Raw genomic sequence first — 24951 nt, forward strand, 5'->3', positions numbered from 1 at the left:
AAAAATGCATTTTTTTTTTCTAATATGAAATTGACTGAATGTACCTCTGGAACTGTTCATGGAAGCGTTCACGATGTCCCTGGAGTGTGTCTGCTGGTAAACCTGTCAGCAAAAATAAATAAATAAATAAATAACCAGAGTATCAACAACCAGCTCAAGAAGTGTGCAATTATGGTGAAATTTCAGCATTTGTTAGAAATGCATTAATGTTAAAGTCACATTGACTATTATTAGCTGGTTTTGATTTTGATTTACAAGTTACAATTGCCAATTTTGAAAACTAAGATAATAGCTCAGAAATTAGTCAAATGAATGTGAAAAATAAACTATAGAAATGCCATCATGACTTAGCTGCCTCGTTGTAAACTGTGTCTACAAAGCATTTAAGAAGCTTGATTATGATTTGATTAAGACATTTACAACTTTTTTCTTTGTCAATCAGCTTTTAGTATTATCAGTGGAATTAGTCGCTACAGTAGCACTCAAGCTCTTACAGGCGTGCAGTTTGAAGAGCAGTTTGACGGTGTAGTGGTACAGGTGACTGCAGTCCTGGATGACTTGGATGAGCGGTGCTAGTTTACACTGGCCTGACGTCAGTGTGGAGATAGCAATGGACATGTTGAGCTGGCGGAGCACTACGAATACAAAGAATACAGAGTAAAATAACCTAGCACCAGATTATGGAGGTTTTTTTTAATACATGTCAAACACAGAAGACAGTAACCTCCATGACATAATCAAACAGACCGCAATAAAAAGAAATGTTTAAGGATTTAAAATGCACATGCCAAGTTATCAGAAATAAAACTTTTATATATGTTGGTTTTATATGCTTTCATGCTTATTTAAACTTTTATACCATTTTCAAAATGAAAAACAAACAAGTATTCAATGAATGTTCCATATTCACAAGCCATATTGTTTCAAAGCATCTAATTAAAAATTGAATTTATCTTGGCATAGTTGAATAACAAGAGTTCAGTACATGGAAATGACATACAGTGAGTCTCAAACTCAAACATTGTTTCCTCCTCCTTATATAAATCTCATTTGTTTAAAAGACCTTCGACAAACAGGCGAATCTCAACATAAGACCGACTGTTACGTAACAGTCAGGATCATTAATATGTACGCCCCCAATATTTGCATATGCCAGCTCATGATCAAGGCATTACACAAGGGCAGGACGTCACAGCTGAATCATCAGACTAGGTAAGCAAGCAAGGACAATAGCGAAAAATGGCAGATGGAGCGATAATAACTGACATGATCCATGATAACATGATATTTTTAGTGATATTTGTAAATTGTCTTTCTAAATGTTTCGTTAGCATGTTGCTAATGTACTGTTAAATGTGGTTAAAGTTACCATCGTTTCTTACTGTATTCACAGAGACAAGACTGTCGTTATTTTCATTTTTTTAAACACTTGCAGTCTGTATAATTCATAAACACAACTTCATTCTTTATAAATCTTTCCAACAGTGTGTAATGTTAGCTTTAGCCACGGAGCACTATCAAACTCATTCAGAATCAAATGTAAACATCCAAATAAATACCATACTTACGTGATTAGACATGCTGCATGACGAACACTTTGTAAAGAACAATTTTGAGGGTTATATTAGCTGTGTGAACTTTGTATATGCTGTTAAAGGCAAGCGCGAGCTCCGTGGGCGGGGAGCGTGAACATTTAAAGGGGCCGCAGCCTAAATCGGCTCATATTTAATGATGCTCCAAAATAGGCAGTTAAAAAAATTACTAAAAAAAAATCTATGGGGTATTTTGAGCTGAAACTTCTCAGACACATTCAGGGGACACCTTAGACTTATATTACATCTTTCAAAAAGATGTTCTACGGCACCTTTAATGTCTTAAAGGCACAATAGGAAACAACTTTGAACTAACAAATCATGCAACAAAATAATATACACAAGTTTTTTTCTTAAAATCATTATTTCAAATATTATATATAGATATATTCTTTTTTTTATGATTTTATATGTTACATGTTATGTGTGATTATGTATGATAGCCCCAGGCAAATTACCAGAATTACTTTTCCGGTGTGGTATCTAAATCTGACTCCTGACTCAAAATCTGATAGGGATCACTCAGGTAGCAACCTCCTCACTGAATGAACCAATCAGAAGCAGGGGAGTCAAAATTTCACAGGGAGTAAGATTATGGTACAACACCGATGAGCTGTTCACTCAAGCAACGTTTTAAGATAGTAAGATAGCCTTCACACATCAGTACCAAAATACTGGTAATCTCTGTGATGTCAGTCATCAGAAATGACCTTTAAACGCTGAGCCGTTTTCCTCATCCACTTGGATGAGGAGAAGTGCTTTAGTTTCACCATCTGTCAAATTTGACCCATTTTTTTTTATTATTCTGAGTGACAGGCGTACGGAAATGATCACAAACGCAGTTTTGCTCTTAAAAACACAATACACTATAGTACACAATAACTGCAAAACTACAGCACTGATGGAGATGCGAGACACGGCACAATGCTCAGACGTCCATCTAGCACATTTCCATTGAAAAACAATTAAAAGCAGCGAAACTTACTGTAAACAGCTCTGACAGAGCTTTGTGATTGGCCCAAAGAAGACTTGTTATGTCAGCATGTCCTGACGTTGTACATGCTCAAACTGGCAATACTGTTCTTTGTTCACACACAGCATGACACCAGTAATTTGCTGGTAATGTTACAACTTCACATACAGGGAAATTGCCAGAACTCATTTACCGGTATTTTTTAAAAGGTCCTGTTCACACATGATTATATATGGCTAACCAGGATGAGATTAGATGTGGACATTATCAGGCAAGGAGTTGCCACTTCCTAATCACTGCATATCGGTATAATAACAGGATATGTAAACAAAACATGTTCATTAAACCTCATTGTTCTTGGATGATTTGAGGTTGGATTTCTGAAAACACTGAATTCTATTCAGAATTTAATCTCTTTATTGTTAATGTACATGTACAATGTGATTGAGGTTTCTGAAATTGTGGTTGAAAGGAGTTGTGAAATAATGGGAGGTAGAGTACCTGGTTGGCTGTTGACGGAAGCCATTTTGTGGATATGAAATGAGAGACAACACCATAAACTGAACACTCACCAGCTTCTGCTAATCGAAGCTCTGCGTCCATGTAATCAAACACCTCTACTGTGAGCTGGAACCTGGAGCAGGAAGCAGAGAGAAACCCTCTTAGAAGTTAACATCTTAAAGTAAGGCAACATACACTCACCGGCCACATTATTAGGTAAACCTTGCTAGTACCGGGTTGGACCCCCTTTTGCCTTCAGAACTGCTATAATTCTTCGAGGCATATATTCAACAAGGTGCTGGAAACATTCCTCAGAGATTTTGGTCCATATTGACATGATCGCATCACGCAAATCATGCAGATTTGTCGGCTGCCCATCCATGATGCAAATCTCCTGTTCCACCACATCCCAAAGCTGCTCTATTGGATTGAGATCTGGTGACTGTTGAGGCCATTTGAGTATAGTGAACTCATTGTCATGTTCAAGAAATGAGTTTGAGATGTTTAGAGCTTTGTGAGATGGTGCGTTATACTGCTGGCAGTAGCCATCAGAAGATGTGTACACTGTGGTCATATAGGGGTAGACATGGTCAGCAACAATACTCAGGCTGTGATGTGCCAAGAAAATATCCCCCACACCAATACACCACCAGCAGCAGCCTGAACCATTGATACAAGCATGGATCCATTCTTTCATGTTGAATTCTGACCCTATCATCTGAATGTCGCAGCAGAAATAGAGGCTCATCAAACCAGGCAACGGTTTTTCAATCTTCTATTGTCCAATTTGGGTGAGTTATAGGGTCAGTTTCCTGTTCTCAGCTGAAAGGAGTGTCACCGGTGTCTTCTGCTGCTGTAGCTCATCTGCTTCAAGGTTGTTGTGCGTTCAGAGATGCTCTTCTGAACTTCGGTTGTAAAGAGTGGTTATTTGAGTTACTGTTGCCTTTCTATCAGCTCGAACCAGTCTGGCCATTCTCCTCTGACCTCTGGAATCAACAAGGCATTTTCGCCCACAGAACTGAAAAAATCAGATCATTCTCTGAAAACCCCAGAGATGGTTGTGCATTAAAAAACCAGCAGATCAGCAGTTTCCGAAATACACCAACAACCATTCCACATTCAATGTCAATTAAATGACCTTTCTTCCTCATTCCGATGCTCAGTTTGAACTTCAGCAGATTGTCTTGACCATGTCTACATGTCTAAATGCATTGACTTGCTGACATGTGATTTACTGATTAGATACTTGCATTAACAAGCAGTTGAACAGGTGTACCTAATAAAGTGGCCGGTGACATTGGCAATTATAAGATCGCACACTAAATACATATACAGGCACAATAATAATCAAACTACAGTTGATTGTGTAGTCCAGCTCCAGTCTTGTACAATCTGTCTGTCCAAATATACATGTACAATTGCTAGGAATAGCAAACAAAATTATCGCTTTAGTCCGACTAAAATCAAACTTTGTAAATGCACATACTGGCATAAGTTTTGGTGCTAAATATATGAGTTACAGATATAATGCTTTCAGTATTTAGAGCTTTTAATTTTTCCACATTTTATTATGTTGCAGCCTTATGATAAAAGGTTTTTTTTTTGGTTTGTTTTTTTCACAATATATATACACTTCAAACCCCATAATGATAAAGCAAAATCCAGATTTGTGATAAATGCTTTTTTTTAAATTGTATTTTCTATCAGATACAAACAAATAATCAGTGTTGGTCAAACTACTCAAAAAAAAAAAAAAAAAAGAAGAATTAGAAGAAGAAGAAAAAAAATACTCTACAGAAAAAAATCCTAAGCTAAGATAAAAGATTCTGAAGATTTTGTTGTGTAAAATATTAAAAAAAAGAGTAAGCTATTTTTTTTTTTTTAGCTATACACTCTTCATCTGGATAGAATGTCTCACATGGCTGACATCATTATGTTAGCCATGTGGGACATTCCATCACAGGCCTCAAAATCTCTCAAAACTAACTGGTGCACCTCTACATTAGCCAGCATGTTTTTTTTTATTAATGTATGTATTTCTTTTTCGTTCAATAAAGGTTCTGTTAACTGACTTTGCTCTTGGGTCTGCAGTGTCCAAACCTGTCAATAAAGCATAATGTTTCTCTTTTAAAACCATCTAAAATGTGTTTAGGAGTGAACAGAAGTAGCTTGTCATTTTATCTGGTAAAGTGCTTTCACTTGTACCAATAATAATTGGAGACCTAATGTAGGGGTCCTATAGTGCAAAGTCTGAAAAGATATTGCAGCCAAGATATAATACAGAAGAAATAAAAATAGAGTAAATGGAATTCCACGTACACATTATTGATGTCTGTTCCCGCTGTACGCTCCAGGAGTTCATCTGAGGCCTCTAGACTGGCTGGAATTTCAGAATGCTGCAAAGAGAGCACAGAGAAACTTCATTTCAACTAAGTGGGACTACCCTTAAGTTCGCACTGGAATCCAAAGTGCTACTTGGTAAAATTGGGATAGATACAAATTCTGTTTTCAAGTTATTAACATGAGCTTTTACATTTGGCTCATTACAAGACACCCTTTCCTGGCATGTTCATGAGGGAACAACAAGACAAAAAATTAAATAAAAAGAGGAGTGCTTTTTCCCATTTTTGAACTGTCACCATTGGCATTTAATGCAACAAGGATTGCATAAGTCGACCGATTTGACTAATCAAACTTATCTCTGTGTAAAAGTAAAATAATGATGCTGCCATCTTTTTAAAAGTCATTTTCTACCCCCTGTAATTTGGCTCTAAACCTCAGGTAAAAAAAATAATAATTTTGACCTCCTCCTACTAAATAGTGGATTATTCTGTAACTATTCATTCATGGCATTTAAAGGTGCCCTAGAATTAAATATTGAATTTATATTGGCATAGTTGAATAACAAGAGTTCAGTACATGGAAAAGACATACACTGAGTTTCAAACTCCATTGTTTCCTCCTTCTTATATAAATCTCATTTGTTTAAAAGACCTCTGAAGAACAGGCGAATCTCAACATAACACCGACTGTTACGTAACAGTTGGGGTGTACGCCCCCAATATTTGCATATGCCAGCCCATGATCGAGGCATTACACAAGGGCAGAACGTCTGGATGTGCACAGCTGAATCATCAGACTAGGTAAGCAAGCAAGAACAATAGCGAAAAATGGCAGATGGAGCAATAATAACTGACATGATCCATGATAACATGATATTTTTAGCGATATTTGTAAATTGTCTTTATAAATGTTTCGTTAGCATGTTGCTAATGTACTGTTAAATGTGGTTAAAGTTACCATCGTTTCTTACTGTATTCACGGAGACAAGAGAGCCGTCGCTATTTTCATTTTTAAACACTTGCAGTCTGTATAATGCATAAACACAACTTCATTCTTTATAAATCTCTCCAACAGTGTGTAATGTTAGCTTTAGCCACGCAGCACAGCCTCAAACTCACTCAGAATCAAATGTAATACATCCAAATAAATACTATACTTACATGATCCGATGTATGCAAGCAGCATGCATGACGAACATCTTGTAAAGATCCATTTTGAGGGTTATATTAGCTGTGTGAACTTTGTTTATGCTGTTCAAGGCAAGCGCGAGCTCCGGGGGAGCACGAGAATTAAAGGGGCCGCAACCTATATATCGATGTATAGTTAATGATGCCCCAAAATAGGCAGTTAAAAAAATGAATAAAAAAAAATCTATGGGGTATTTTGAGCTGAAACTTCACAGACACATTCAGGGGACACCTTAGACTTATATTACATAAAAAGAAGTTCTAGGGCACCTTTAATATTTTGGCCTTTTCCTTCATTTTTGTATTTTTTTCACCGGAAAAAAAAAAAAAAATCTAAATCTAAATTTTTAGCCAGGGACCTTAGGTGCTTGGCTCCTGATGCTAAAACCTAAATTAAATATGTACAACATTTATCATATTTTTTAATTTATGTGCAACAAAAGTCCCTGAGGTACATATCAGCTTATATAGAAGGGCCCAACACACTCTCATGGCATTTCATTACTAATTTAAGTTCTAACAAATTGGTGGCTAATTTATATGAATTTTTGACAATGTGTACATTTTTGTATGATTTGCTTATGGATGGACTTTAAAAAAAAAAAAAAAAAAAAAAAAAAAGTCATATGTTTTTGTACAAATTCATACAAAATCTTCACCTAAATAATTACGTTTTCTCATGAGATCGGGTTGGAGGGCCTTTGAATATTGTCTCAGAGAAATAAGAGACTTGAAGTCAAAAAGGTTAAGAACCATTGACCTAAAATAACGGCTGTCAAATGTGGAAAATATATTATGGGCTCAATGTGAATGTATCAAAATTTACCTTTGTGTGAAACTCCATCTTGGTGCAGAGAAGTTTGGAATGTAGAGAAACCAGCTGTCCATACCCATGTCTGTCCCGTGTGTTACTCTGAAGATGGAAATTTATGACAATAAATCATTAAAAAGTTTCTTTTTTTTTCTGAATGTTGAAATCAGGGATTAATAAATAATAATGGGATAAATAAACATTGACTTGCCCAGAGTAACCCTGTCTCAGCAATGTTGCTGTAATGTCTCATGCAGTCTTGTAAGGTCTGGTAAGAATAAATAAGACAATGAACAATACAGTCTGCTCCAAGAACAAAAGACATTAGGCTGGTTTGGGAAGCTGAATATTTTGCCTTTTGAATATAGACAAGAGTAGGCAGCTGATGATGAAGAGCTGTTAAGCTGGACAACTCTTACTTCTCATAGTAAATCATCAATCTATGTAAGTTAGCAACTTTGTTGTCATTAAGTGTCATTTTTAATTTTTCTTGTTATATACTGTATACTGCAACCTAAATATATAACCAATGTTTTGGCCAGCATACATTACTAATAGGGCTGTTAATTTAACACTGTCATGGTTTGAGTTTGTTTTTGTTATTTTCCAAGTGGTTTCATTGTGTTTTTTGGTTAGTTTCCCTGTGACTTTATTTTCACCAGTATGTGTAATTAGTAATCATTTTCCTCACCTGTGTCTTGTTAATTATCTTGTTAAGGTCCTTTGTTTGTCTCATGTATATATACCCTGTCTCTGTTGGTTCTCATTTGTTACACAATATCACACAAGTGCTGTTTTTATCCTGAATAGCACAAGTGCAAATGAGGTATTGATTTTGCAAAAAATATTGTATTGTCTGTTTTTGCTCAATTTTTCCAACAAAAATATTACCTATATAGAGCAGAACTGTTGTGCATCTCTGAGCTACTCACAGTGGTGTTTTGTTTCTGAATGAATCCATGTTTTGAGCGAATCAATCAGATGAACCAATGATTAAATGGCTCATTCGTAAAGAGAGCCATTAGGTCTGTTGGACTTGAAGCGGCGCTGCGCAGATCGATCGGTGTATGACATCAAAGTACTGCAAGAGCGATTTCCCATCACTCTTGTGGTTCTCTGATGTCATACACCGATCGATCTGCTCAGCACTGCTTCATGACAAACACCACTATTAACTTAATTCCTGAAATGAATCAGCCATTTGAATGAATCAAATGAATGAATGACTTACTCATTTAGACATTTACAACACCTACTGGCTGTTTTAATTTTTTAATTTGGAGTATCATTTCATTAAAAAAATAATTTCATATTTTTGGGGATAGTTTGCCCAAAAATAAAATTGACTTTCTTTTGCAGAACATAAAAGCAGATTTTTTGAAGAATGTTGGTAACCAAACCAATAAAATATTTATTTCTAAAGCTATTTTGTAATGTCTATTTGATGCAATTCTCATTGAAATGACTTGAATTTGTAATTACTCATCCAAATTTAGGGCCCTATAAAATCCGTTTTATTTTTTTCCAAATTCCGTTTTATTTTTTTCCAAATTCCGTTTTTTCCATTTTATTTTTTCTGGATTCCGTTTTTTTCCGTTTTATTTATTTTTTGACTCTATTTTAATGGTTAAATTAAATTTTAGTAATCAAAAAGCAAATTAATTAATTGAATTCTTAAAAACAACAATATTAATTAATTAAAAAAATATATTTTTATGATTTTTTTTTCTTCAGAAGTTCTGTTGTGTATTTAAATTTTTCTGGAAATCAAATGAACGCATACCATTTAATTTATCTTTTAATCATGAAATTAAACTTTTTTGTCAAACAATGTGCTGCACAACAGCTTTACTGTTAAATTTAAAACATGGAAGAAACACTGAGATTATTGTTTAAAATATATTTTAATAATTTATTATTAAATTAATTTATCTAAATTCTACTGTACAACAGTAATATGTTTCTGTCAAGTTAAATCGAACTTTTATTTTGACGGTTTGCCTAGAGCTTTGAGTTTCTTTGTGTTTATGACGGTAGTTTTCTCAAACAAAGCGGTTAAATGCTGATGAAGTGACTTTCAGAGCAGCTCTGGAGATGAATTCGTGCGTTCAGTTAGGCGACAAAGGAAGAAAACACCGCGAGCATCGCATGTGCTTCAGCGTGCGTGCGCCTGCGCGATTGTGTGCGAGGCGGTGTGAGGTAAATGAAACTGCGCTTCTGCATCATTCATTTCAGAGGGACACAGGCATGCAGGATTCATGTTTAAATAGTCTTTTTGAGGTTTAATATTCAGTCACTAGTCTATATCGCGATTTAATTTACTTGTACTGACCTGCTTTTAATTCATTCATCAAAAATTTGACAAATTCCGTGACATTCCGCGTTATAGAGTAAATTCCGTTTTTATGACTGGATTCCGCGATTCCGTGATCGCGGAAATTATAGGGCCGTACAAATTTGATGTGTGATTATTTTGCGATTGATTAGATTAATTAATCGGCACATCATGTAATTAGATTAAACATCTTAATCACTTGAGAGACCTAATAATTAATATTAATGAATTACATATAAAATTTTAGTAATATAGTAATTATTTGGTTAAATGTATGACTTTTAAAACATGTGACAACTGGTCTTAACCAGACATTTATGAAAAATACCCTTGTCCTGAGAACACACTTCATTCTTTCTGTTACAATCTACCTTTATGAGAAAATGAAAAATGATTGTTGAGAAAGACAAACAAAAATAGATTCATAAAAGTGTATTTGAACAGATAATTACAATGAAATTCAAATGGAAGCATGCTTACATTTCGGTGACCGTCACGCAAGATTTTGTGTAATACATGGCAGAACTTCCAGCTAAGGATGGCGCTGCTTGGCAATGGCAGACCAACGGCATATGACCAGAAGGTATAGGCTCCCTTCTCTCTGTGGGTTCCCAAAATAATTCCTGTTCGTGCATTTAAGGAAAATATCTCCAGCACAATTGGTGTCACATTTTGTAAGTTAGTGCTGTTACTAATAATGTTTAAAAACTGATTTCTAGACTTGCCACAATGTCATAACTTTCACATCAGTATGGTATAAATGTTCAAACTGATTATTAGTGCTGATTGGGGGCTAGATGGTGCTATGAGGTCATTTTACTACACTCTAACTAGTATATGAAAAGTACATGGTCCTGTACACTTGAGAGTTGGCAAGCCTGCATGAAAAGCTTGCTGCGTACAATGTATGATGCCCTTTAGGCAACTATATTATTGCCCTTTAGGTGACTATGATAGTTAATTAAGGCTATTCTATTTGTTAGGGCAGTGGTTACCAAACTGGGGTATGCAAGGTGACAGAGGGGTACGCAAACAAGTGCTGAGTTTTGCCTTTCATTTAATTCTAACCCAACTCAAAATAACATTAAAAGCGATCATGTATTTCTAATCAAAATGACATCTCTAGTTTAAAACCAGGAAAATGGGGTTTACATTTAATAGGGTGAGAAAAACTTTGTGTTCATAGAGGTAAAAACGCACCTGAAAATCTATTTAGGGGGAAAATATTGTCCCTAAATGGAAAGGATTTGATTGCAGTCAAAGTGGAAGAAAGGGGGTACGCAAAAGTATGTCAAATGTCTCAGGGGGTACGTGACTGTAAAAACTTTGGGAACCACTGCGTTAGGATATTGATACAGGAACTGCTCTTGTCAAGTAAGTTTCATTCCTGTTTCCCCCTGTAAACTGGAATAAAACCAGTATCATTCCTCATACAGAGTATAACTGGAGCCGGTTGCATAAGTTTAAAAAGTCTTAAATGTCTTAAAAGTTAGACATCAATTTTTTTTTTTCATAACTTTTTTAAATCAGTTACATAAAAATATAGTTTGGCCTAATTTGATATCAAAAAGTAAGATTGAATCCCTTTTAACTAACTGCTAGTGGGTCATTCTAGATCTTAAGACAACGTCTTAACATAATGGCTATGTTTATGCAACTGGCCCCTGGTCTTCATCCAGACAATGATATGACAAGCAATGACAATATGGCTTTTCAACACTTATATATTATATTTATATTATTCTAAACCTGTATTAACTAACACAGAATTCAGACCTGACTGCAGTACTACTTCTTATCCTCTTACGAAGGGTTCAGTTGACCTACCTGGTTGGATAATAGTTGAATAAACAACAATAATAAGATGTCTGAATTAAGGATACTGCGTGCATGTTTCTCCTTCAGTGGCGTCTCTGTGGAATTGATGGCCTTACTGATACTGCTGAGCTAAAAAGGAAAGAGAAACATTAAAAAAAATTACTATGCAAGTTTTTTTTAAGCATTGTCACTCAAGATTGAATACAGACCTTTTTTTGGTTTGTTTGTTAAAGGAATAGGTAACCCACAAATTTTAAATATGTCATTATTTATTCATCCTCATGTCAATTCAAACTGATTTTTCAATGTCTCCCTGTTACTAAAATACAAAAATGATAAACTAAAAACATTAGGCATGGTATCTTGTCATTAAGTTACGGAAGAGGATTAGGGCCAAGCAATAATAAAATAATAAAAAAATAAAACTATCTCGAGATTAAAGTTGTTAAATTTCGAGAAAAAACTTGTTAAATTTAGAGAAAAAAGTCGAAATAAAATGTTGAAAATAAACTCGTTAAATTACGAGAAAAAAGTTGAGATAAAATGTTGAGAATAAAGTCATTAAATTACAAGAAAAAAGTCGTTAAATTACGAGAACAAATTCGTTAAATGATGAGAAAAATGTCATTAAATTTCGAGAAAAAAGTCAAGATAAAATGTAAAATTCTCGTAATTTAACGACTTTTTTCCTCATAATTTGACGACATTTTTCTCATAATTTAATGAGGTTATTCTCAACATTTTATCTAGACTTTTTTCTCAAAATTTAACGACATTTTTCTCAATTTAACGAATTTGTTCTCGTAATTTAACGACTTTTTTCTTGTAATTTAATAATTTTATTCTCAACATTTTATCTTGACTTTTTTCTTGAAATTTAATGTGTTTTTTCTCATAATTTAATGAGTTTATTCTCAACATTATCTCGACCTTTTTCTCGAAATTTAACAAGTTTTTTCTCGTAATTTAACAAGTTTATTCTCAACATTTTATTTTGACTTTTTTCTCGAAATTTAACAACTTTAATCTCGAGATTGTTTTATTTTTTTATTATTGCTTGGCCCTAATCCTCTTCCGTATTAAGTGAAGGCGGCATAGAAAAACGACAACAAAAAAAATGTAAAAATTTTTTTAATATGTTCTTATTCAGAACAGTTTAATTATCATGATGCTTGGCTCCATTAATGTTTCCTGAACATGCTTTCTTCTGCTTATGTGGACTGAACATCAAATAATAATAGATCTAGCACTAAAACACTCTGATACTGGTTCCTGCCAAGGAGCTCTAAGACACTAAACTCTAAAAGAGCCTTCTTCCATTAGCATCCCCATTCATTTTAATGGCATTTGTTTGGTTAGCACAGGTTCCTTGATTGCTCTTACAGACCTTAGTCAGGTTAGACTCCAAATTGAATTTAACGGGGATGAAAACGAGGCTGTGAGAGACAGAAAGCCTAACGTCTTAACAATGGCACGCACTGTAGGCCTATAAACGTCCTAGATCATGTAATTTTCACAAATAACAACATTCAAAACTTTGTTTGTCTACTTTTTTGGAAAGTCGTCAGCTGAACAGTAGGTCTATTGTTAAACAACAGTACAATCCATTGAACGCACTGCACTTCCATCCCTCACAGCCTTATTTTCTTTTCTGTCAAAAAATGAACTAAAACATAAATATTAACGCCTGAATGTGTAGTTTGAGTAATCAATTGACAAATCCCCAATACAAGTAACATTTATGCAAATGCATTGTTAATAAACTTTAACTTTATTTACCTTAAGACAGTAGTTACCCAACTCTGAGCTAGCTACATTAAACTGTCAGCCTATTCTATGATTTTTGTTTATTTTCAGATTAATCTTACATTATTAAGACATTATATTATTATACTACAGGGCTGTTGAATGCTAAATCTGATTGGTTGACGAACTTTCTAAGGTTATTTTCAATTATTTTCAGGAAAACGCACGGCTAAAGTAGTTCTAGGCAGGTCTTGACCGCATTATATGTCCATTTCACTTTGCCAAATGATTTCAGTTATTTCAAAAGGTCCTTACAGCCTACAACAGCAAAGGAACCAAAACTCACAATGACACTGACCAAGCAAATAAAAATAGTAAACAATAGGATAAAAAGGACAAATTATTTCCATGTTTTTTGCCAGAAAATTACTCTTTTTTTTTATGTATGGAAAGCACATAATCTCTTTCTCCTGCTCTCACTCCCACTGAACCACACACACATACAGTAAACGGAAAAAGGACACACACTCGCACAGTGTTGTCAGCGCTGCTCTGATGATTGTATTAGTAAAACAGTTTACTAACTTCAAAGCTGCATTACATTTCTCACTAGCGAGGAAATAACAGTGCTGTTCTTGAAGCAGATAAACTTTCAGTTTCGGTATTAGTAGATACAGTAGTAGTAGTTGCTGCCAAACACAGGTAATTCACATATGCTTAATCTCTCTCTCTAATAACTACATTAATGGCAGTATTATTCTGCTTTCAATGACTCAAGCCTCTGTTACTAACTCTACAATGACATTTTTCAATTAGCAACAGAGGTGTGGGATGAGACGTGTAAGAAATTAGTCCTACACACAAGCATTTTAAGGACAAAAACATGACAAATGTCTTGAAATACAAAATCTGAACAATGTCTTGATAACCGTTGTTAAATAAGGAATAATTGACTCCAGTTCACTGAATTATTAGATAATAATGCACACCTGAGGTGTAACAGCCACTCTACTTTGAATTAACACCTCAGGCATTATTTTCTAATAATTCAATGGCCTGTTGTCAATTATTCCTTATTTAACAATAGTAAATTATAGGAATTATTAAACAGAAATAGCCTAGTATTACTAGATAACTGCATAACCACTTTTTACTGCTGAAGCTGCTGCCATTTTGAGAGTTTCATCACATTGCAGCGCTATATGGTACAAGTTGTAGTGGTAGAGATTACAAGCTGTAGTTACAAGTTCTACATGTAATTCCAACATGCTGAGAACACATATTTTGTTCTGGGATCAGGTGTCAAATAACATGCTGTGGCACAGCAGAAAACAATGTCTTCTTAACATACCCGCCACCAAAATTAAATACAATCCAACTTACGGTTGCAATTTTACACTAGATACACCTTTGTATGGCAAAAGGTACAATTTAAAGCTGCACATTGTATGGTTTAAAACAAGAAAATATTGAAGAAAATATTTACCGCTCTTAATAAAATAACCACACTTTATCACTGGATTACTAATAATGTGCAGCCATGTCTCCTACATGATACTACTAACAATTATCTTCATTACATTAATTAAATAATAATTATTATACAAGTATTACATACTTGAAAATGAAAAAAAATATATATATATATAATAATAATGTAAAAATATGAATGAATTATTGACATATTATAAATATAATTACATTATACATTTTCTTGCATGTTTAGCAGTGAATGCTTTCTCAGATCGGCTAGGACAGAAATAAAACTCTGACAACTTAATGTCACTTTTAAAAGAAGATGTTTTTACAAAAGCACAAATCAGAGGCACAGATTTCAATGTGCATTCCTTTGAATGTTGGTCTGTGGCTCATTAATGTGCAAGTGAGATTGTGCTGGTCAGCCCCAAAACTGGGAGAACAAAATGAAGGCAACGGACAGCACAAAGAGCAGATTGTGCAGAACAAAGCATGTCAGCCCGAGGAATTGGGTTGGTGAGGTGCCAAACGCTGGCACACAATCTTAGACAGATGGTCTGCCTATTGGCTAACTTTCATAACAGACCCTGTTTTGGGGGATCCTTTCCTCTATGGTACAACTCAGGGCTAGTCAATTTTGTTCCTGGAGGGTCACTTCCTGCAGGGTTTATTCTCGGTCTAAAATTGCATACTGAGTAGGTACTACATTTGATTAAAAAGGTTTTCCACCGTCGGGCCAAACGATTCTAGTTACATTTCCACTTGAGTTTGGATTTGAATTCTCAGCATGGTTGGCTAATCATGTGAACCAGGGTTGCCATGTTTGTGTAACAAAACAAGCCCAACTGCTATTCAAGACCTGCCCAATCACGGTCAAAACTAGCCCAATCGTGTTCCGGGGAGATAAAAAAAATGTGTTCCGGGGTGTAAAAATCGAGTTCTAGGGTGGAGTCACTTCAACCCATAGACTAAAAAAAACCCTGTGGCAGCAGTTTAAAGTAGCCAAATTCCTGAAAACTGCAGACTTGGCAACACTGGTGTGAACCAGTTGCATATCGATGTGATCAATGGTTGCGTCCAGTGTAGACATGGTGTAATAGTCGACCAAATCAACAAGAAAAGGCTTAGTTGACCAAGCTTAATTTATATTTTATATTTTAATTTACATTATTATGGTATAGTATTTCTCTGTAACGTAGAACAATGTTACATACTGCATAATATTTTTTCTCAGCCCTGAAACTATTTTCTGATGCCACACCTCCAGTATATATTTAAGTAATTAAATTAATATCATAAACATGCGACTAGTTGGGGACAGCCCTAATTATTATTATTATTATCATATTTATGATTGTTAAACTAATGCAAATATTAAAAAAAAAAAAAAAAATATATATATATATATATATATATATATATATGTTTTTTTTTCTAATATTTGCATTAGTTTAACAATATATATATATATATATATATATATATATACACACACACACACACACACACACACACACATATATATACATACGTACATTTATATATTTAATTTTGTATAACTATTATATGATATTATACTTACTTTTATTGCATAATTATCAAAAGTGGTAATGTAATAAAAGGCCATTTCACATTCCGTGTGTACTTTACCTAACACACACACACACACAAAAAAAAAATTGTATTCATTACATGTATTGATGAGAATAAATTGAACACTACCAGTAATATGACTTCTGCTAATGCATGGTGAGTGCTTTGTCTTCACAGACATTTTAAGAGAATCAATTCAGTTGCAAATGAGACAAACCACAGATCTAGATCGCTTCACAGATGCAAATTCGTACAGACAAACTGCAAAGAACAACTCTGTCACAGCTGTGTGGAAATCAAACATGAATGACCAACAAATAGAAGACACTGGAGAATCAAGAGTAACAACTTACACTTCACACATATACTAAGATGATGACCGACCAAGAACTGGGTGGTATTCCAGAGGTTATGTGACATACCTAGGTATGTTTGAGAGCAAGGAAGCGAATAACCACAACTTTTGGATCCAAAAACGAAGGTACTTTTCTGGGTAAGTAACCATAGCGACTTACTTAGTTTGCTGAAGAGGTATTTAGATGCACAGATTCATGTTATGTAATTAATATAGTTAAATTATTGTAACTAAATTTGTTATATGGTTACATACACACACACACAAGCACTATTATAAAGCGGTAATGTTTAAACGTTTATTCAATTCCAATATATGTATTCATTTTATTGTCATCTCACACATGGATCTGCTTTTTTTCCTATTTTATAACAGGACATTTTCTATGCTATAATTTCTGTAATAAAACACATGTGTGATATCTTATTAAATAATTAGCATCAAACAAACAATATAATTATTTTTCTTAGTAAATAAATATGACTTATTAAATGAAAAGATTGAAAAATGATTGCACAGCCACCAAATAGTTGGCGATGTGCACCAAGTAGATTATGTAAATCGCCATTAAACAAAAGAAGAAGTAGGAAGTAGAATGGTGCGCTTTTTCTCAGCGTCTGTTTCCATAGTGAATCCTCGATTCGTCACTCTGTTGAGAATGTCTTGTGTGTTAAAGGGGTACTTCACCCCTGGAAAGATGAATGTGTATTTAAAATTGATCATTTATGTAGTAGAAATGTGAAATTATTTTTGAATTTGGAGCTTTCTAGACTGAGAAAAGGCAGAAAATGTATTTTTGATTAATGTGGATGAAAGACAACAACTCCCAGAATGCACTTGTTTTGCTGCCCTTGCGAGGCCACGCCCAAACCACGCCTATCGGTTACAGGCGGCATTACCAGGAAAATTCAAACAACTAGGCTTGCTTTGTTACATATTAATTCTATAAATCGTGAGTTAGTTCATACATTTACAGCGAAATGGTGCTAAATTGCTTTGTACCTGGATGTACACCTAAAACCAGGAAAGGACAAGTAAGTTTCCATCATTTTCCGATTAAGTTAAAGATTTGGAGTGATGTAAACAGTGGCTGCGGGCCATCAAACACCCGAAGTTTGGAGATGACACCGTTATAGAAAACCTAAAAAAACGCAGAATATGTAGTCTCCATTTCAAGCACAAGGACTACGAACCAAATATCTTTGCAATGAAGAGAACCATTCTGAAGGACACCGCGATACCATCGATATTCACTTTCCCAGAGGACGAACAGCCTGGGCATCTGGTACTAAGCGTATTCGCCTAGAGGTAAGACTCGCTGATACTAGACTGATAACACAGTAGCCTATATGTAGTGTTGTAGGTAGCAGTAAAACTGCAAACTTAGCAAAGTAACGTTAGATAGACAATTACATATAAGTTGCATATAAGTTGACTGTTATCAAAGTAAAGCCACTGTTCTGTAAAACTGAGTCTATTTATCTATTTATGCTAACGTTGCCACAAAAGCCTGTAGCTGACTGCAGAGACCGATAAATTTGCGAGATGAACCACTGATGTAGTGCAGACAAAATAAAGTTAAATACTGTAAGCTTAAAAATATAATTGACACCCACTTTTGATAAAATCTTTGATTTATGTCCGTGAGTAACCTCAAACGCGCATATGTATGGGCGTGGTGAAAAAAATGCGGAACTACCTGCTATTACTGGCTGTAGTTTTAAGCCTCTGGCCAAAAAAGCCTCCGATGACGCAAAATGACGATTTTTGCGTCATCGGAGGCTTTTTTACAGAATAAAAATGCATAAATCTCTCATCTTGGGCTGATATGAAGGGGGAAAGCACGGTAATTCGAAAATACTAGTGGTATTCTACTAATACAAAGCTTAATGCTAAATCCTGAAGTAACCCTTTAACTGGGAACATACTCTGGGTTGGCTGAACTTACTCCTGGACTTGTTTTTGGAACCTGCATACCTTGAGTAAGCAAGGTTTGGGTTAATCAACCCCGAGAGTTCAGGGTATATGTGACGGTATGTTAACCTTTTTTTTCTGGAATACCCCCTGAACAAAACCGGGAGTATATATACACTTAAGGGAACTAAATGAGACACAGGTGTAACTAATAAGGAACCTAACCAAGGAAACTAACAAGGGAATTAACAAGACTAAACTGATAGGAAACACAAGAAACACAGGCACATGAATGACAACACAAGAACATAACCCTGGCAGATAATCGTTGTGTTTCTGTTTCTTTCTTTTATTCCTTTTATCCATTTTTATCTTTGAAACGCTAAACACTGCAAACAAATCCAGGGCAGAAAATGTATCATTTTAAGAGAAAAGCTCCATTTGGAGGATTTAAGCTCTTGACATCTGGCCACAAGCAGAAAAGATAGTGGAGGATTGTTACCACTGCAAGATAATGGAAAGGTCAAATAATATAAAAACAAAAAAAAAACCCAAACATAAGCAGCAGAAGATTGTTTTTGCTTAATCAAGAGAAGCTGAAATCAGAAATTTGTTTAGCTATATCAGTTTTGATATTGTGTCTGGATGCTAGATGCTAAGTTGCTTTCACAGGAAAACCAACAGCTGCGCTACAGAAAGCTGGCAGAAACACTCAAGTAAAGAGTTGGTGCTATGGAATCAATACGCCATCTCGTCACACTGGTTTAAACTGACAGGTTTTACCATAGTTATACGTATACGTGTATACGTAGATACCACATTCAACCGCTCCAGACATGTCAATGTGTCCGCCATCTTGGAATGGTTAACATGACGCTGTTCATCACTCACACGAACAAATCAATGAATTTTAAATGTCACAGAATTGTGCAGCCTATGGCTGTAAAAACCACCAAGCTAAAAATTCCAGATGAAATGGGATATCCTTGATCCTTGAGGTGAGAACATGTTGGTTTGTGGTCTTATGTATAACTCAATATCCAATAATATATCCATGAAAAATTATCACATTAATGACAAACTAAATGCTGTGAAAATCATCTAGTAATATCTATTGCAGATATGGTTATTCATACGTGTAATTATTTGTGTTTCTTGCAATTGCTAGTTTAAATCTCATGATTTGAAGTTATAAAGTCTGAACTGTGACATATAAACTCTCAAATGCAAGAAAAAAGTCTATTACTAATGTTATCATAATATTTTATCGTGGTTTATCATCAAACCGCCACATCCCTATTCTATCACCCCCCAATGTAAATGGAATGAAGAATATGAAAAGCTGTCCACGACAGGCCTAAAACAGCCAAGGTACCAGCAAAAAAACAAAAAACAATTACTGTAATTTACAAAATGCCATACCCCTACAGGCATAAAAGAAATCTAAAACCAAGGAAAGCCACTAACCACCACATGAGAAGGCCACTATCACCAACTCTATGAAGATCCACTGACAAACTAAGCAGGCAATTCCTTTAAAGAGATCACTGACAGTGCTTCAAACATAATGTTTAACTCAACAGTCTTCACGAAAGTCTGGTTAACTTGAAGAAATGATGATAGGAATATATTATTATTGTAAAATGTTCATTGTAAATTAATTATTACATTTTCATTTGATTGGATTTAAAATACTGATTAAATTACATTTTATGAATTATGAATATTAAGTTTTTATGAATACGCTAGGGTCAGTGTACAATGCGTGACGTGAATTTCGTCATCAGAAGAGTACGCGCACCGTCGGATTTTTAACCGTGTGTTCTTCTTTGAATTAGCTTATTAGCTTATTCACAAGGTGGCAACCATGCCCTGGGGGTGTCGATTTACAAGGTAGTCGAAGAAAACCTTCATAAACAGAACAGACCGGAACGTATGCAAGCTACAGCGACAATGAGGCCTATATAGACAACAGATTGTGCGAAAGGTTAAAAAGTACCCTCAATTGTACAACACTAGCATGAAAGAATACACATTGGTTCTAACTTGTGGCGAGAGATTGCTAAAACTGTGCATGCGTCACACCCAGTACACCCAGGGCTTCATACTTTTTTTGTGTTTTTAAACTTTATTTAGTGTATGAAAAAGTTCTGCAAAGTTACAAAGCACAAAGTCACTCCAAAGGTAAGCATAGTAAGCACTGTTTCTGAACTCCCAGAAATGCCTCGACTGAAGTCTTGATTTTCTTCTGGGAATTAACACGTCACAATATTCCTCATTTAAATAATTCCTGCCTCATGGCATACAAACACACACACACACACACACACAAAATATAATAATAAATAAGTAAATAAATAAATGGAGCAATTCCAAGAGAATTCTCCCCTAAGAAGGGGTTGAGTTGCATCAGTACTATTTTGAAACTCACGGTTATGTTAAGGGCCATGATAATCACCACACACTGGTCTAGCCGACCAATCAGAGCACACTGTGCTTTTCAGAAGATGGGGCTACATAGACAGAGGAACTTAAAGTGTTACTGACAGACTAGGGCTGTGTTTCACTCCAAATTTTTATGCCCTTCACTCGATAACTTGCCTCCATCTCGTGGACTCGGATGTGACTCATTGCTTACGTTGCACGAGTGCCACTACTGGCAGAACTCATGCATAAGGTTTAAATTAAACGTACTAAGCCCTTGATCACTTGGAATTCACTATAGAGCTGATTTATTATTTAAACCCCTTTTGTACTTGAATTTGTTTTATGCATCATTCTATATGCTTATAAGTTGTTGGAGAAAATATATAAAATCCTATAGGTATGAGCTGTTGGAGAAAAATAAAATTACACAGATGAAACAAAATATCAATAGAAAAAACTTTGACTGTGAACATAAGGTGGTAACAAGTATTATGCAATTGAATCTCAATATAATTAAAGGTGCCATCAAACGTTTTTTTAAAAGATGTAATATAAGTCTAAGGTGTCCCCTGAATGTGTCTGTGAAGTTTCAGCTCAAAATACCCCATAGATTTTTTTTTTATTAATTTTTTTAACTGCCTATTTTGGGGCATCATTAACTATGCACCGATTCAGGGCTGCTGGCCCTTTAAATGCTCACGCTCCCCGCCCACGGAGCTCGCGCTTGCCTTGAACAGCATAAACAAAGTTTACACAGCTAATATAACCCTCAAAATGGATCTTTACAAAGTGTTCGTCATGCAGCATGTCTAATCGCGTAAGTACAGTGTTTATTTGGATGTTTACATTTGATTCTGAATGAGTCTGAGGCTATGCTCAGTGGCTAACGGCTAATGCTACAGTGTTGGAGAGATTTATAAAGAATGAAGTTGTATTTATGCATTATACAGACTGCAAGTGTTTCAAAATGAAAATAGCGACGGCTCTCTTGTCTCCGTGAATACAGTAAGAAACGATGGTAACTTTAACCACATTTAACAGTACATTAGCAACATGCTAACGAAACATTTAGAAAGACAATTTACAAATATCACTAAAAATATCATGATATCATGGATCATGTCAGTTATTATTGCTCCATCTGCCATTTTTCACTGTTGTTCTTGCTTGCTTACCTAGTCTGATGATTCAGCTGTGCACAGATCCAGACGTTAATACTGGCTTCCCTTGTGTAATGCCTTGATCATATGCTGGCATATGCAAATATTGGGGGCGTACACCCCGACTGTAACGTAACAGTCAGTGTTATGTTGAGATTCGCCTGTTTTTCCGAGGTCTTTTAAACAAATGAGATTTATATAAGGAGGAGGAAACAATGGTGTTTGAGACTCACTGTATGTCATTTCCCCATGTACTGAACTCTTGTTATTTAACTATGCCAATTCAATTTTTAATTCTAGGGCACCTTTAATACTATTATGCGATTAATTCTAATATATCATACACTTCAGTTAAGCGAGATCTGCTGTGACGTCACAATCAAGATGAATTGTGGGATACAGAGCTGCTTGAAGTTTACATCAGAGTAGACTTGCTCCTTCAGTCAAATTCAAGGGGACGAGGGTCTGTCCATACAAACTTCCTTAGTCCACCTCACAAAATAGAAAGCACTTAAAATTGGCAGCAGGGATTTCCCCAAGGGGAAGTGCTTAGGGAAGTTTGCGAGTGCATGTCTACAATTGGAGCGGAACGCAGCCTAGGAAGAGAGGTGCTGCAACAATGGAAAATATGTGAAAAATTCAAGCATGAAAACCTATTCTAGTAGACCCCAAAAAACAAAATCAAGACTTTGTAAAAGGGCGTAATATGGCCTCTTTAATTTAATTTAACCATTAAAATGGAAAACATGGAGAAAAAAGAAGGGGTTACTACATTTTACATTAAACAATTCCAGAGTATGAAATTTAACTCCATTTGCCCATTTACAAATTAAAAAGAAATTTTAAAAACATGTCCCTGGAAGACTGTTTCACATGCTTCTCATTTTGCCAACTGTCTTTTTGTGTCACCAAATAGATAGTAAGAACAGGCCAAGTCACTGAACACTGAAGGAAACCTGAGCCAGCTCTGGGTTTGCCCTTCCTGCTCTCAGTGAATAGAATGGCATTCAATAACCTACTTAATAAAAAGGACGACTATGTGAAACTGAGGTACAAGAACACTGCCAAAACATGACATACCAGATGACTTCATACAGATTTTCCTACATTTTCATTTCATTTCATTTATTTAGCCACATCCAAAGCCATTATAAAACAGCCTGACAAACACACACACTGCAATCTATTTTAATGTACTGCTGTTTGGCAACCATAAACAACCATCGGTTGTTATATTACTAATGTAATACATTACTTGCCTTTCATCATATTGCTGTTGTTGTGGTCTTAAAGCCCAAATGATCTGCTTTGTGTTGTTTAAGGACACCTTAGTAAAATTGTTATAAGGTATGGCCTCTTGTACCATATTTTTTATGCTGTCATAGTTACTGTTTGTTGTTATGTTTTAGGGCTTGTGTGTGAATATACTCTTCAGTAGCATTGCTAAAATATTAATGACACAATAATACTTTAAGCCAAACAAATGTGTTATCATTAGCTCAGCAGTGTACAATACACCCTGTTCTTTCAAGGTAACTTCCTCTGCATGTACACTCCAGAAGCAAGGGCATCTCTTTCTCTCTCTTTTGGCTGCTCCCACTAGAGGACACCACAGCGGATCATCCACATATTTATCTGGCATGTTTTATGCCGGATGCCCCTCCTGACACAACCTACACTGACTCGTGCAATGACATCCCTACGATAGGCTGACATATATTCACCACCTCTGAATGCTCTCTTTACAGAGAGATAACACAAAGACACTAGGTTGCTTGGCAACATTTGTCAATGCAGGGCGACCCAACTCGCGCGAGAGCTTACAGCGGACTGACGCAAAACACACAGGGCTGGAAAGTAAACAGACTGAACTATGTGGCGTATTTGACCAGTCAGTGAGAAAAGAACATGGATCTTTTGTGTGAGAATGTTCCTGATGTTTTGTGTGAGCATTTAAATGAACAGTTCCATTAAAATGAAAGGTCTGTTAACACCCCCACTCTCATGTTGTTCCAATGATTTTCTTTCATTTAGGCCCAGTTTTTTTTAAAAAGTTTAACGTGGATCAGAATTATCTAGATTGGGAAATCCCATGTTTTGCTATCCAGGTAAATCCATATTACTTTTGTGCCGGTTTTTCAAAGAAACGTTGGATTGGATCATGTCTAAATGGGCTTGAAAATTGGACTACATACAGTATCAAAATATTGGCTACTAGCTTTGTAAAGAACACCAGGTAGAAAAATCAGCAATGCGTCACTTTTTTAATTGAACAGACTGAAAGCAGCACAATTAAATGATATAAACATCCCCTTCTATTCGCAATCTCTTTTAAACAGTTAGGCCGCTCATCTGACCCACACCAAATAAATAAAAATATACATGCAATAAGGGGTGCAATTGATAGAAACTCCCTTTGACTGGTTCATCTCTTTATTTTTGACAGCTGGATAATTTTACAAGGACAAAATCTCAATTGTTTTTAACTTTACTTACTATACTGCAACGCTTAATAATAGCCTACTGTTACATTTGAACAAATGAAGTGCAAAATATAAATGTGTACATTTAGTACATAATACAATTTTTTCCAAGTTTAAAATTTTGTAGCTTACATTAATCCTGAACCCACCCTTCTGCTGGGATCAGGATAATCCAGATTTTTGGAAACAAATGTATTCCAATCTTACTGAAGTGTTTTGAACAACACATACTGAGGG

At 35.3% G+C, this 24951-nt stretch overlaps 1 protein-coding gene across 1 annotated transcript in view; it reads right to left on the reverse strand.

The window, feature by feature from the left end:
- The window catches only part of hip1rb (huntingtin interacting protein 1 related b), a 60399-nt gene that overhangs the window by 32292 nt on the left and 3156 nt on the right, over positions 1 to 24951 (reverse strand). The window contains exons 2-9 of the mRNA XM_048189666.1: positions 11626 to 11689; positions 10223 to 10365; positions 7619 to 7675; positions 7423 to 7509; positions 5386 to 5462; positions 3138 to 3199; positions 495 to 635; positions 45 to 102 (exon numbers count right to left, since the gene is read on the reverse strand). Of these exons, the coding sequence (XP_048045623.1) occupies positions 45 to 102; positions 495 to 635; positions 3138 to 3199; positions 5386 to 5462; positions 7423 to 7509; positions 7619 to 7675; positions 10223 to 10365; positions 11626 to 11689 (689 nt within the window). The remainder of the gene's footprint in view (positions 1 to 44; positions 103 to 494; positions 636 to 3137; positions 3200 to 5385; positions 5463 to 7422; positions 7510 to 7618; positions 7676 to 10222; positions 10366 to 11625; positions 11690 to 24951) is intronic.

This window comes from Megalobrama amblycephala, linkage group LG4, assembly GCF_018812025.1.
Source record: "Megalobrama amblycephala isolate DHTTF-2021 linkage group LG4, ASM1881202v1, whole genome shotgun sequence".
Taxonomy (NCBI): domain Eukaryota; kingdom Metazoa; phylum Chordata; class Actinopteri; order Cypriniformes; family Xenocyprididae; genus Megalobrama; species Megalobrama amblycephala.